General features: G+C 37.8%; 1 protein-coding gene across 1 annotated transcript in view; it reads right to left on the reverse strand.

The window, feature by feature from the left end:
* SYNE1 (spectrin repeat containing nuclear envelope protein 1) overlaps nucleotides 1-15,032 on the reverse strand; it is a 284,071-nt gene that overhangs the window by 48,618 nt on the left and 220,421 nt on the right. The window contains exons 114-121 of the mRNA XM_019472625.1: nucleotides 12,198-12,353; nucleotides 11,307-11,477; nucleotides 9,693-9,826; nucleotides 8,093-8,297; nucleotides 6,680-6,862; nucleotides 5,513-5,659; nucleotides 4,267-4,421; nucleotides 3,754-3,901 (exon numbers count right to left, since the gene is read on the reverse strand). Of these exons, the coding sequence (XP_019328170.1) occupies nucleotides 3,754-3,901; nucleotides 4,267-4,421; nucleotides 5,513-5,659; nucleotides 6,680-6,862; nucleotides 8,093-8,297; nucleotides 9,693-9,826; nucleotides 11,307-11,477; nucleotides 12,198-12,353 (1,299 nt within the window). The remainder of the gene's footprint in view (nucleotides 1-3,753; nucleotides 3,902-4,266; nucleotides 4,422-5,512; nucleotides 5,660-6,679; nucleotides 6,863-8,092; nucleotides 8,298-9,692; nucleotides 9,827-11,306; nucleotides 11,478-12,197; nucleotides 12,354-15,032) is intronic.

Genomic DNA, 15,032 nt, shown 5'->3' on the forward strand with positions numbered 1-15,032 from the left:
TACTTGCTGTTTCTAGTAATTAGTTACTTGAGATTTAAAAAAAAACTATTAAAAAGCTAAATAATATCAACAGGAGCTAGGTTTTATGTCTCTGAGTACAATTGTGTGATTGGCACTATAATTTACAACAAAATCCAGATAGGGTACTTACTGCATGGACAGAAAAGGGCATTTTTTATTTTCTGACATGTTTAAGAATATTATAGTCCTTTGCCTTGTTAAATTGAATTTCTGCACTGATTGTGTGTTCTATATGCACTGGTAAAAATGAATTTTCAAGTATTTAATCTCATTTCAAATTAATTCAATGGGAGTTTCATCATGAACTTAAATAGAAACACATTTAAAAATCTCATTGCTGGAGTTACTTGCTGTTTCTAGTAATTAGTTACTTGAGATTTAAAAAAAAACTATTAAAAAGCTAAATAATATCAACAGGAGCTAGGTTTTATGTCTCTGAGTACAATTGTGTGATTGGCACTATAATTTACAACAAAATCCAGATAGGGTACTTACTGCATGGACAGAAAAGGGCATTTTTTATTTTCTGACATGTTTAAGAATATTATAGTCCTTTGCCTTGTTAAATTGAATTTATGCACAGATTGTGTGTGATAGCATTATACACAAACTTTTAACAATTTTACATTGCCAACAGAACTTTAAAAGAAATGGTCAGCCATGTGTAGGAGCTAGAAATCAATTTTCCACTTCTAATTTTTCCAATTTATTTTCCAATTTTCCCCATCAGTCACAATAAACTTTCACAATACTTTTAAAACTCCCTTATTACTTAAATATTACTTAAGACAAAAATTACCTAAGAACTACTTAAGCAAAGATGACTTAAATATATACTACTTAAATTTATTTTGAAAAACATCTTTTCTTTTAGTAATGGACCATGTCTCTAGATAAGGTTGTTCAGGAATATTCTTATGTTGATGAAGGTACACCCAGGCGTCAGCTCAGGACTGGACCCACTCCATGTTCAAAAGGTTTTCCGAGAGATTAAAAGAGAAAGTGTACTGGTATGAAGCTTGAGATTTTTTTTTTCTTTTGTTAGTAATGGTGTTTGCAGTTGATAGAAGTTCACCCTTGCCTGAACTGAGAGCCACTGTTCCCCAAATCCAGGCTACACCCCTGTTATATAGCTTCCCACCAGCTCAAATTGTGATGTACCAATCCCTGCATCTGCAACTGCCAGCAAAATACCCATTGGCACCTGCACAATTAAATCCCTCGAGCTCATTGTATGTAGCTTAGGACTTCTAGACGATGGACTAATTTTTCAAAATTAGTTTTTGCCTCTCTGAATCACTGAGTTAATTTTGAAAATGTTACCCAGGTCATAAATTTTCCCATAGAAAGAAATAGTGTGGTCTAATTTCCTTGCAGAAGTATTTGATAGTGTTCTTTGAATACCTTGGCTCTTATGAATGACTGAGCCTGAACCAGAGGGAAACTAATTGCTCTATTATCTCATGAACAAAACCACAGTACTGTGGGGTTGAGAATTTTAGAAAGCTGAGCAAGAAGGCAGAAATTTTACTTCCTGTCATATCTATTTCTGTCAAGTTAGGGGGCATGGATGAAGCACAGGAGGCAACAGCTTCTACCAGCATTGCTGACAGATGGAGACTAAACAGAACACAACTGGTTAAAAAAAAACAAACCACCAACCACCAAAAACCAACAAAACCAAATCCCCCAAAAGTGACAATATTTTTTTAAGAGAACAGGTAAAACAAAAGCTTATCAAGCATGAGGAACTCTGCTAGAGTGGAGCTATTCAAGCCCTACCCAAAAGCAGAGACATTTCTGTCAACATCCACTTGCTCTCCACATGTACACTGTCTCTGCACATAAGAGGAATACTCCGTTATGTGGGACCACTTGCCACCCCAATTTCTTCTCATATGTAGATCACTATGAACCACAGAAATGGGAATTCAAAGGAGAAGGAAAGGAAGGCAGGTGTTGGAATGCACAACACCAGCACACTGGAAAAAAATTCAGTAATTGAGTTGGAAAGGAGCTTCCCCTTCCCCTGCCAGCATTTTCTCAAAGGCTTGTCTCCGTGCATTCCCACTGCGCGGGAGTCTCAAGCAATGTACCAGGCTTCCAAATGGATATCTGGAGAATTGCGCAAGAATGACTACAAGATTGTCCTGACAGACTTATCTGATGCAGATGCCAGCATTAGTGCATGATATTTGAGAAAGGTATTACCTCCATGTTGCTGGTTTGTAAATTTCAGTGGGAAGTTATTTCTAAATAAGGCCACTGAGGTAGCTGGGGTCCTCTTTGAATAAACACCAGCAAAGTTATGAGTCAGCACTGGAAATCTGATAACAGAGCTGGAGGCATTTCAATATCCATTCTGGGAATGCATGTGGAAACGGAATATTTTCTCATTATCTTCAAAAATACAAAGCAAAAAGAATCTGGAAAGTCATCGCAAGAAGTTTAGATTTGACCCTTTCAGCTGCGAGGAGTGGAAAGAAAATTCTTCATGAGTATCAGGAGGCACTGCAAAGAACATTGAGTACTGAATACGTTTAGATTATATAAAATGCTAAAAAGCTTTAGGTAACAAAAAGATGCAGTTTACAACATTTTCTTAGGATGAATTGCAGTATTTAGAAAATCAGATATTAGTTCTTCAAATTCTGAGAGATGACTTTATAGTTGTAATAAAAAAAAAGCTTCAGAGTGCCTGAGTAACACTCATTTGAGCTAACTGCTCAGATCAAGGTTTCAGGAGAGAATTAAGCTGAGATCTCAAGACAACTGAAGGCAAGAAGATTGCCATTAACCCCTTTCAAAAAGTTATAGCTATGACTGGACACAACAACAGTAGTTCATCCAAACACTATGCTGTGAGAGGCAAGAGGGGGGAAGGACATGACTGTCCCTATGAGCTGGCCTAAGTCTATGGTAGGTCAGCTGAAAAAGTTGTGGGAACTGAAACTACTGTGGCCGCATGGGAGCTTTGGCATGAAAATTGACTTATCTTACTTGATCTTTACCAGGATTCTTGGCAGTAACAATACGGGTGGAGAAAAAATGTGCATCACGTGACTTCACTGAAGAATCATAAAGGCATCCTCTAGTAAAAACTCTGAATCACTTCTTCCCTGCAGCAAAAGCTGGGCTAGTTCTTGATTTGTTACAGACAGACAAATGACTCCAGAACACAGCAAAGATCAAATCAGTTTGTTCTCCAAGCAAATGTCACCAAATGGAGGCCCCACGATGAGTTATATAACTCAGTATTTGACAGAAAAGCCTTCCTTTTACGTGCTCTTCAGATGCTGTATAAGTTGGCAATTTAATAACAAATAAACAAAATCAGAATAAACTGAAAGAACAGAAATTTTCTCCAGCTAGGACTGAAGAGAAAGGGCCAAACTGCATGAGAATAGTTAGGTTCTATGGGAAGACCAATACAAACTTTGATTTCCTTTGTACAAACCAATCTCAAGTAGACTAAATGTAGGGGACAAGCACTCATAGGCATACTGATACATTGTACACAAATGCAGACAGATACTCAAGTCCTCCTCCAAACTGGGTATTATTGACATATTGGCATGCTTCGGTTTTTAAGTTAAGATATCCTCAGACGGTGCAGGCAAGTATAATTCAATTCAAGGCATACTATTACATTACTCCACAAAAGAACGTGCATTCCATTCGTGTAGAAATAGTATACGTTGTAGTTATGTATAAATACACATGATGACTTGCCTCATGTGCCCTCTGTTGCTCTAAAAGGCTCTGGTAGTTTCCTGCAATCTCTGCCGCCAGCTTCTGCTCAGTCTGAACTAATAAATCCATCCAAGTCTCACATTTCTCCAAGAAGGTCTGCTGCTGCAGCAAGAAAGACTGCAGCTTACTGAAAGAAAGAAAGAAAGATGGATTCAGGTAAGGTCTCCTCTCACACACAGTGCTAAGAGTCTTGCAGTAACTTGTCCAGCAGAATTCCAAATCAGATGGTAACACTTTTCTCACTCAGCTGCCTCTTTCAATTTATTTAGTCAAGACTTTGAAAAGTGGCAGTCTTCCTCATTTCAAATTCTGTTAATTTATGGCAAAACCAACATCTCAACTCACTGGCTTCGCTCTTTACTTATAAGTACACCAAAGAAGAGGAGCTTTGATTAATAAAATATCTGAAACATTTTCTATATTCTGCAAATGGTATACTTTCTAGCTGTTGTAATCTAAGAAAACTATACAACAATCTTTAACTATCCCCACCTGAATCTCTCTGTAGTCTGAGATGAGATCAGAGACCAATGTCTGTTCAGGTTCTGCATCCTTTTGATTTCTTTATCATTCAGAGGAAGCCTGTAACCCAGTTCATTAAGACGGTCCAAATCTGGGGCCATGCTGCTGAACTTCAACATCTGACTCTGCAACAAACAATAAAAGTGATAACTAGAAGTTCAGTAATTACACTATTATAGACTGCAAAATTATGAACTAGCACTCAGTTAAATTTGGAACGGCCTTGGTTGCCACCAAGTGGCAAGCGATCCCTATGCCAGGGAAAAACTGCATTTCTGGTTTTCAACCTCTGGTCCCAGACCAGGAGAAGATTTACATTCACGTTCAAACGTGCACAGAGGAGTAAACTCAAATTGCACTGAAGTGTTTTGCTGAATTGGGGTTTTACCACTCAGAGCTGCAAAAGTAGGCTACTGTTTGAAGCCTTATGTTTATATTGTCAAAAAAGTGAGCCTTTTTTCTTGTTTCTTAGCCTGAATGCTAGGCTGGCAAATTCCCATTGAACTTATTCAACTTTTTATTTTTAGTTTTTTGTTTTGCAATACAGACATATCCAATTCACTATGTTAGGAAAACATCCTGGTTTTTAGCATGCCCAAAGTGGAATTATGTGTAAAGTTAATCCTGATAGAAAAATAATGGAAGATTAAAATGACAAAACTAGCCTAGATAGCAAAATTCATCACCTTCCTGTCAGGGCCTCCGAAAGAAGAAGAGGGGAAAAAAAAAAGCCCCACAAAAAGAAAGAGTGAAAGAGCTCAAATGGAGATCACACGGTACACAGTATGAATGTTTCTTCAGTATATCAAGATATCCAAAATGAATAGATGACTTCATCCCTAAACCAAATACCACTGAGACAGGAATTGCATAAATTCAAAAAAGTGGAGAGAAAACAAGATGAAGGAAATCTCCAAAAACTGCTAAAATTTCCATTTTGATGGAAAATTTTCATTTCCCATTTTCCCATTTTGATTTGATATTAATTTTATTCTAAACAGTTTGCCTGTCCTTTTCTTCTTTACTCAGGGGCAAAGTAACATGGACAATCACTCCTTGACTGCCACCAAACTCCTAAGTTCTCAGTCTTAGACTTTGCATGAGTGACAGTCCTTTAATATGTATAGAATGCATGTATGATATTTGTGCATACCCTGTACTACAAATAACCAGGCTAACAGAAAAAAAATCAACACTTTCTGCATTTATAAGTCACCTTGAGTTCCTCCATTCTACTCTGTATTGCTGAGAGATCAGATGAGTGACTGGGATCCTGTCCTTTCAATATTTCTTCTGCTTCTGTTATCCAGGCCTCAAGGACTTGTAGGTTCTTGGCAAAGGTTTGATAGTCTAGCACTCCAGCCTTGAATAGAAAAGGACCCACAGTTTAAGAACTTCAGCCACACAGCATCCATATTGACATTACAGTCTTGTAGCTACATTAGATTCTCATTATAGCTTTGCGAACAGCTGTATAGGCTAGGAGCAATTGTAACTGCTGCTTTGTTCACAGACTGTGGAATTATTGGAGTTTTTTTAGGTTAGAACAGAGGATTTTTGATCATAGCAAAAAGGCAACACTTCAACAAAATAAATATCTCCTTGCCTTGAAATAGATAACCTTCTCTGACTTCCTTTTATAAAACTAACTCCTCTGCTTAATTTATTGTCAGCAGAGAGAACCACTAGTTGCTATTATTGCAGTTTGAAATGAAAAACTTCTCTTACATCACTGTGCTGTGAGGAGACAAAACGTTATAAGCACATTCTAGACAATGCTGGATTTCTTGGGTAAATCCTCGTCACCCAAAGAGAAGCCACTACCTTTGTTGCTTTCTCACCCATATACTTTCCTATGGAAAACATTCTGCCTTTCTTTTTTTGCTCTTTAGTCCCTGGTGACACAAGCAATTAGCAACATCTACTGAACAGGCTTTGACACAAATGGTAGGTGTCAGCCTGGTCATTGACATTAATAGGAACTGTAAAAATAAATCCTACACAATTATTCAGAATCTCTTAATTTGTTTTACTGCTAAAGAACTAGCTGGGAAAAGAAGTTGTCTTCAGGGGAGCAGTAGCTGTGGATCCAGCTGTTAGCACTATTGCTGTCCACAGAAAGCGTGGTGCCCTTGGCATTCCAGATAGACACTTTCCTCCATGAGGTTTGCTATCCTCTTCCCAGGATTTGGACCTTCTTACAAGGTCTCTATGCTGGACTTGAGCATATTTTCTACTCTCAGCTTTGGCTTCCAGGGAAGTCTAGGAAATGCTGATGAACAGGTAACACCACCCTCTTTTCCCAGGCAGTTTTAGCTAATTTATGTGTTTTCAGGTACCACGGGATGATCAGATTCAAGGACTGGAAACACTCTCTGCATACCTGAAGTACAGCCTGTTGCTTGCAGAGAGCCTGTTCTAGGGTTGACAGATTCTGGTTCAGAGAAAGATGATCAGACTGTATAGCTGCTGCTGCTGCAGCCTCCACCTGGCCTTTTAGCTCCTCTCCCAGTTCTTGAAGAACAGCTAGCGACTCCTTTGCTGTCTTCAAATCCGTGAGTACATCCTGTGGCAACACATTGAATAAAGATATGAATAGCTAACCTGACACTCTGCTGATGTCATCCTCCCCTGATTTAAAGGAGTGAAATGACCGAACTCCACCACTATATGAAAAACTTACATTTACTACAGTATTTCAATGCCAAGTGTCCACTCACACTCTGTATGAAAAGGAAATGATGTGCAGAATAAAAGAATATCTCAAAGTACCTGTGCACAGAGGAACAGAAAGCACTTGACTGCTCAGCTACCTTTGAGCAAGCCCAAGTTACCGATGAGGCAGTACTTGTTGAAACAAACCTTTTGAATCTACTGGCATGCTGGTCCTAAGCAGTGGCAGCCCTCCCTGTGGGTCGATTCAGGTCTGACTAGACCTCCCTTTTTTTCCTGCTATGAATTATCAGGAGGGATAAAAAAAAAAACTTTTGTAAATGGCCTAACATAATGGCTAAAGAATGGGACATCAGGAAGTGAAGAAATTATTTGAACTGAACAATTTTAATTGCCAGTCCAGATGACTATGGCAGCAAATGCTCAAAAAGCTCATTACTGTGTTCATTTTACTCCTTGCGATTGTTTTGCTTACACTAAGACAATTAACATTTTAATTTTTTTGTCAATGACACTTAACATTAACTTAAACTCAAAAGAACCAAAATGTAACCACAAATAGGAGATAAACTATCCTGCTGCCTTGAGATACAGTTTTGAAAAAGGAAGAATTCTCAAGGTTTCAGAGTGAATGGCGTCCTTCCATAAGGAAGGATAAAGACATCCCCAGAACAAACACGGTCTTTTTTCATTCAGAAAAAGAGAACAGCCTTGATTGGTGGCAATACAGTCAAAGGATCTTGTGTTTCTTTCTATTGTAAGGAACTCAATAGATTTGATAGAATTGTTTTCCCAAGCAAGAATCCCTTCGATAAGCAGGGACTATAGACTGAATCAAATGATATAATTTATCCACCTTCTCCAGAGAGATGACTTCAGATACAAGCTTCTGAAACAACACCACAACAAGTAATGGAGAGATCACATGAAAAGTATGAGAAACTCATGAGATTTGGGTAGCAGACGTAAAGCTGTCTCTACTGATGCATCTCAGGCACAGGAAAGAGAAATGTGTTTGCATACAAGTTTCCAATACACCAAGTACAGAGTTCAGTAAAGGAGAGCCTCTTGTGATTTTTAGCCCACAGAGCTGTGAAAAACTGCAAAGCTTAACTGAACATACATTGCAGTCCTGAATCCAAGTAGTAACTTCATCATCAGCAATGTCTTTGCTGGTGGCAGTCTTCAGGAGTTCATTGGTCTGGTCTTCCCGCTGACGGACTGTGGAAGAGCACTGCTGGTAACAGTCCTTGTACCTCTGCCACAGCTGAAGGAGGCCCTTACTGGCACGCAGCCGCTCTGCAATCTCCTGCAGGAGGTTGTTCCACCTGGTGAAGAGATTGGATTAATGATCGAAACCTGGGAGTCCACAAGAACTATCCCTGTCCCTCTTTTCTCTCTGCTGTTTCCATGGTCTTTTGGCTTTTAAGAAATTTGGTAATAATCAAGCTCCAGACATTTGGGGAAAAAAAAAGGAATCCAAGAAATATGTTGACAGGCTGTTCTGACCTGCCACAGCAGGTCTGATCTGTGCTACATCTTGGATGCCATATATTAATGCTTGAGGTCAGAGCTGGAGTGCACTTTTTGAAGCGAACCTCCTGCTATTTCCACGTAGCACACTTTGATTCACTGCACAGAGCATCCATGACCGACCGTGAACTGCCAGTACCAGATTCCTGCAAGGGCCTAAGAGGCCCAAAACAGGTGTAAACAAGAAACCATTTCTTCTGCTGCCATTTCCTCCCAAACCCTGACAGAATATTTACAGCCATCAAGCTCTGTCTAAGTCTCTTCTAAAATACTCCCAGACCTATTAAAACTCTTTATATTTTTATTATCCAAATAAATATCTAATCCTGCTTCGAATTCTTGGCTCTAATGGCAACCAGAAACATGTACTTTCTCAAATGTGCTGGTATTTATCAAATTGCCTCATTATTTACTTACCAAAGGAAATCACAGTATTTTTCAATTATTATTATGTGATAAAAATGGTGAAGTGAAAATTCCATCAGTCATCACTGAAACTGTTCAATCCTACAGTATCTTTTTTGAAATGGGGTGAATAATCCCTCCCTCCACTTCCAGATTCTAGGACAGGATGGACCACGGATTAAAATAAATTTGGCATGATTGTGTTTTCAAAAAAAATCCCAAACAACCCAACTTTCCACTAAACTAGTTTTTGCTTTTGGATCCTGCTTTTCTGTAGCTTCTCTGAGTAAACCCTTACACTGGTTCTGGCCTGGATTCAAAGTTGGTGAAGCTGTTTGCCAAGCTACTAGTGAAGGCTTAGACCTTCTTGCCTATCATGCCCTTCCTACAACTAGAAATAGCAACCTAAAATCTGGGGAGCCTGGTGCATGCATAGCAAAAAAAAATTTTTAGACAGGATTCTTGCATGTTAAGTGCAGTATTATTTTCAGCATGGTATTTATGAATCTTGGCTGGCAGCCACACATGGAGCAAAATTACTGACAGTAATGTCCAAATGCTTTGCTGAAGAAAATAATATTTCATTTATTATTAGTAGTAAATGAGACAGTTCTGCTCCAGCCCTTGGCAAAAGGAATAACCCCACCCTCCCCCACAAGCCCGCCAAACCCCTGAAACCATAGAATAATAAAATATAACAAAAATAGAAGTGATGGAAAACTGGGTCAATGGATAAATGCAAATTTACCACTGAAAGTAAAGTTCAACACACAGACATTTTCTACCTCATATTCACTTCTTTCAAAGTGTTGGTAAGTGTTTCAGTCACTGGTGGGTGACATTCTTTCAATAATTGATTGGTCACAGAACCAAATTTCTGTAAGCTATTTTCTTGTTTTTCCAATTCATCTTGTAGGCTCTAAAACAGATAGAATAATAATAATAATAATAATAATAGTAGTAGTAATAATAATAATAATAATACAAAGAGTATCAAAATAGTATGTATCAATTACATCATCCAGGTTATGAATGCAAAACTTGATTTCATGTGTGTTTCATCTAAATAGAAGGTTGTTTAATATAAAGACTGTCGTTAGATTAATTTGATTCAATACCAAGGTGTAGCAAAAATTAAATTTTAACCTAGTCTGTAAAAATCTTGTAAAAGAAATTATTCTAAACAAGTACTCCTGCACAGAAGGAGTAAGTGCATGGAACTGCTTCAGAAATTAAAACTTAACTGATGGAAGAAAATAAATTAAATAACATTTTCCTGTTTAGAATGAGATGAAAAAAGTAACAGCACAAAAAAAGCTTTATTCTGAAAATAAGGTTCTTGCTCTTTCATTTATCAGTCTGAAGTACTGCTGGCAGGGAAAATGCTCCTTTTTTTTTTTTTTAACCTTAAATATTTTTATGCATATTATTACAGTTTGAGCAGCCCAGCAAATTTCAACCTGATTAAACAGTATAATCAAAATCTTAATAAGCAAAAAAAAGTCATTTTCTGTACCTATTGTTTTACTGACTCCTCCTCTGACACATAAAAAAATGAAAACATAGAAGAGTGGTTGTAAAGTGCATTAATGGATGCTCTTTAAATCTTGGTTTGAAAAGTGCTGTTCATGCTTAGGGCATTTGGCTTTATATCTGTCTGGATGTCAAATCACAGAAAATATTTACATGATAATGTAAACTTAAATTTGCTGGCAAATACTAACAACACAAGTTCTTGTTTACTTTAAGCATCTGGAAATGTTTGCATAATTATTTTTTATTCCAAAGACAATAACTTTCTTTGAAATAAAAGGTTATTCTATGTAATAGAACAATAATTTCAGTAATTTTTAATTTAATTATTTCAATTAATACTAATTTAGAATTTTATAACAGGGGTCTCATTGTATCTTATGCTTTTCTTACAGTGGAAAACCACTTGAACATGTGAGCATCTCAGCTTTTGGAACATTATTTTCTTTGATCTTCAATCTACTGCAACCACAGGGTTGAGGCGGGGAGGGGTTTAAAATGTGATCTCAAAATGTGCCAGTAACTCAGAAGTCTGACAAAGCAGAGTGAGAAACTTTAGTATTAATGGTCACCAGCATGATTTAAAAACTTTTAACGATTTAACAGTACGGCTCGAAATTTAAATAACAGCATCAGAAATCTAAAAAGAAAACAACTATCACCATTTTATTTTTCTGGAAAATGAAAAATGCAATGGCTATTTGATAATGTGTTCTCTTAATGTCATGTGATTTTAATGTGCCAGTATGTCCGTACTTCCATTTCTTATGAACCAAAACGTATAGTTATCTGCATCTGTGCAATGAGGACAAAACTAATCCTCAAATCCATCCTTAGTATGTCAAGAGGCATGGTATTCTTTTCACCTGAAGGTTATCAACTTGGACTTTCACAGCTTCTAAAGAACCAGTAAGAAGATAAAAACGGGACAAAGAATATCTGGCTTCTGTCAGGTAGCTATTCAGTTCTTCATAAGCCACTTTGTAAATGCTCCACTGATCGAGAACAGATTGCAACAGTATCTTCAGTTGGCTAACCTAGGAGGAAGGAAAAAAAAAAGTAAATGAAAAGCATTCAAGATATTTGGTTTTCGTTTAAATTATTTCCTTCCTTTTGATCTCAGATACTACTTGTTCTACATGCCTAATCTTAAATCTTTTGGAGAACGAAGATTTTGCACAACAATCAGCTGGGCTTACACTGGGTACAGCATAAAGTTCTGCTCGATTTTATAAAGCTAGGATGGCAGGGACTGAGAAGGTATCAAGTCCATTCTACTTTGGTCCAAAGCAGGAAATTGCTTAAGACTATGAAACATGTATCCCTAAGGCAGGCAAGTCAGCCTATGAATGTCAGCAGAGAGGCTAGCACTAACACGCTGCATTCCTCCTGAGAAGGCGAACTGGTGTTATCAAGCTTCGGTTGATGACAATTAATGGTGATCTCTTCCTTACTCTGCAAGACCTGTGTGCTTGAAAAGGTAGTTCCTTACAGATCATTTGGTACCTTTCCACTAAATATCAGAAAGCATCTAAAAAGCTTCAATTACAAGAATTAAAAGCATCCTTGAAATAGGAAACATTATACCCATTTTATGTGGAGTGTACACACAAACTTGGGGATGGATGGAAACAGGGACACAATTCAGAATCTCTTCCCCTACAATACAGGAGAAATCCACTAGTTGCAAACTGCTAATTCTCCTTCTCCATGCTCTATTCCTGGAGCTATAATTTGCCCCTTGATGATTCTTTTACCATGTGATCCAAATTGGCCCAGGAATGGTTAATTTCTTGCAGTGTATTCATAACAACAGAAGAGACTTCTTCCTTCTTGTTCTGTATCAAAGAAAGACCACTCTGTTCTACATTTTCTACTTCTTTTTCCTTTGTTCTTATTGATTCTTCTAATTCCTGAAAAGAAAAAGAAGATACCTGAGTATTTTTGTTTGTTTAATTGGATAGATAACGCCCTGAGATAGAAAAGATGCCTATAAGCTCCTTAGTTTAAATAATAGGACAGTCACACTTACATACTTCAGGTTTTTATTCTCGAGAGAATCATAACTCATCAGCAATTTTATTTAATATTTTATGTTCCCTTTAAAGCACAGTTATTTGTCTTTAATTTAAATAGAAGCATGTCCTCTACATTAAACTTCTGTGTAATCTTCTGCTCTCATGTAAGAGTCCAAAACTCGTTAAAAATAGGACAGCATTTTGAATACATGGGAAAATTGTTGTGTGTCTTATTTTGTCCTAGAACACTGAGAAGGCTTTTTAATTAGTCCAGAGCTGGCTCAAGCCTCTGGAAAAAAATGAATTTTGCCACCCAAGGAAAAGGACAAAATGACTTCCTAGGGAAAGATGTCAATTTGCCATGCCTCCCCACATGAAGTGGAGTCTTTATTCCTTTGCCAGGTCCCAGCAAAGCCCCTTGCCTGAGGACAGCGAGCCTTCCCCTAGATGACAAGTTCATTGGAGTCCAGCCAATGACAACAAGCAACAGGCTGCAGGAATTTTCCTTATTGCCTCCTCAAGGTTGCATGCCATTAGGAAGCATTAATGAGCTCGATAGCATTTTGCTCTGCTCAGCGTTCCCACAGACTAACCCAAGAAAATGGGAAGAAAATGAACAGTTGGCGTGAAAACAAGTGAAGAAAACAGGGCTGAGTACATAAGCACTGAGGCCATGACAACTTGTTAGTGGCTTGTTTTGCTGCTTCAGGCAAGTGCTGACTGTGTTGTTGATTTAAGATGACCCTAGATTGGTCATGGAAATGCTGATTCAAGTTTGCCAGTTTTATCAATAAGTGAAGTGCAGAATCTCTGGTACGTAACATTTGCTAGTCACAAAGCCTGTGATCTTGCTCATGCCTCAATAGCATGAGAATGAAGTTACAAAATGAAGGACAGAGAACAAGACGACTCGGTGAGCAACTGTGAGTCATACAGCACGCTCCCATAAGCTCATTCCTAGCAAGGAAACTGCCTATATAATTTCATGGCACGGTGCAGGGAGATCCAAGAAAGTCCTGCAGTGCTCTGACTCGTGTGGAAGATGCATAGCTTCAGGTAGTGCAAACACTGAGTCTGAGCAGAGGTGGGAAGTATGGCTTGTAGGCTTTAGGCCAGCACAAATTTGTGTTTACCTGTCTGGAGATAAAGTAGTCAGTGTGATATGGAAAGCACACTATGAGGTGAGAGCAATCTTGGGATGTCTCTACATTAAGGAGTACATCTTGTGATCTAAGGTTATACTTTAATTTTCTGCAGGCCTTTCCTTACTGAGAGAGATGGGTCATCAGGGAAAGAAAACAACACAACAAAACTCTGGGCAAACTGAAAACCCGTGTCTTTCAATATATTACTCTCCCTAAGAATCACAACAGCAACCACAACAACAAGTGAACAAAACAACACACAAACAAAAACAAACAACCCCCCCCTGCCATAACAGACTTTACATTTTAGGTAGTGGGGAGAGTATTTGGAACCAAATTCTGCCCAGTCTTGCAAACACTTGCTGTTAACAGAATTTATCCCTGCATACATACAACACACTTTTGTCTATATACATATATGTGAGAGCATTTTTGCTGTACTGTTTATTCTTAGCCTTTTCTTCTGTATTATTTCACATTTCTTCAAACTTCTAGCCATGACCTTGTTCCAGACTACAGCCTTGGAGTAATACATCGTTTTTTTAGCAGCTGACACCAAAGCAAACACTTCTAAGTTGTACATAGTGAATTTGACTTTCCAAAAAGTGGATTTTAACACTAAAAAGGCATTTAAGTTTGTACAAGGTTGCTCCAAAATTCAGAATGTGAAACAGGCAAAATCTTCAAACACCAAAAATAGCAAATATTTCTGGTTTTCTGTGAAAGGGGGTTTCTTATTCATCATGTTAAACTCATAACCAAATTAAAGACACATTACTGTTTCTGATCTGTGATGGGAAAAAGTGGTTGCTTTCATTTATTAATGTGACACTAGGCAGCAACTAACATCGGTTAATAAATAAACTGCAGCTTTTGTACTAGTTGAACCGGATACCTGGGAGTGTCTGATACAGTTATTTCTTAAACAATTTGTTTCTCTGCTGATCAAAGTCTTGCCATTTATAACTGACTCCCCAAGTGTATTTGCTAACTTCCCTGACCAAAAGGAACCATAAAGGTGATAAATCAGTTTCAGCTTTGAACTCCAGCCAAGCACAGCCTGCCGATTATGTCAGGTTATGCTAAATTACTCTTGCTTCAGTCATATGGGCTTATTGTGCTGAAACCATAAAGATAGCTGGACTGAAACTAAGCACTGCAACCAGTTTGAAAACTTAGGTCAAGAACTTCGGAAAAAAAATTGACTTCTAACATATCTGGCCTAAACAACTATTTGCCTTTACAGAAACAAAGATGGGTTTCATACACTGGTGAATATAGATTAAATTCTCTTATGCATTTCATTTGAATAAACTTCCAGCTGTTCTGTTTGTGAAGACTTAAAAGCTAGATCATATTCATCCCATTCACTAAATGCATGCAGGAAAGACAGCCACATCAAGATAAACACACTTCCTTACTCCTTTTT

This window comes from Aptenodytes forsteri, unplaced genomic scaffold, assembly GCF_000699145.1.
Source record: "Aptenodytes forsteri isolate BGI_AS27 unplaced genomic scaffold, ASM69914v1 Scaffold82, whole genome shotgun sequence".
Lineage (NCBI taxonomy): Eukaryota > Metazoa > Chordata > Aves > Sphenisciformes > Spheniscidae > Aptenodytes > Aptenodytes forsteri.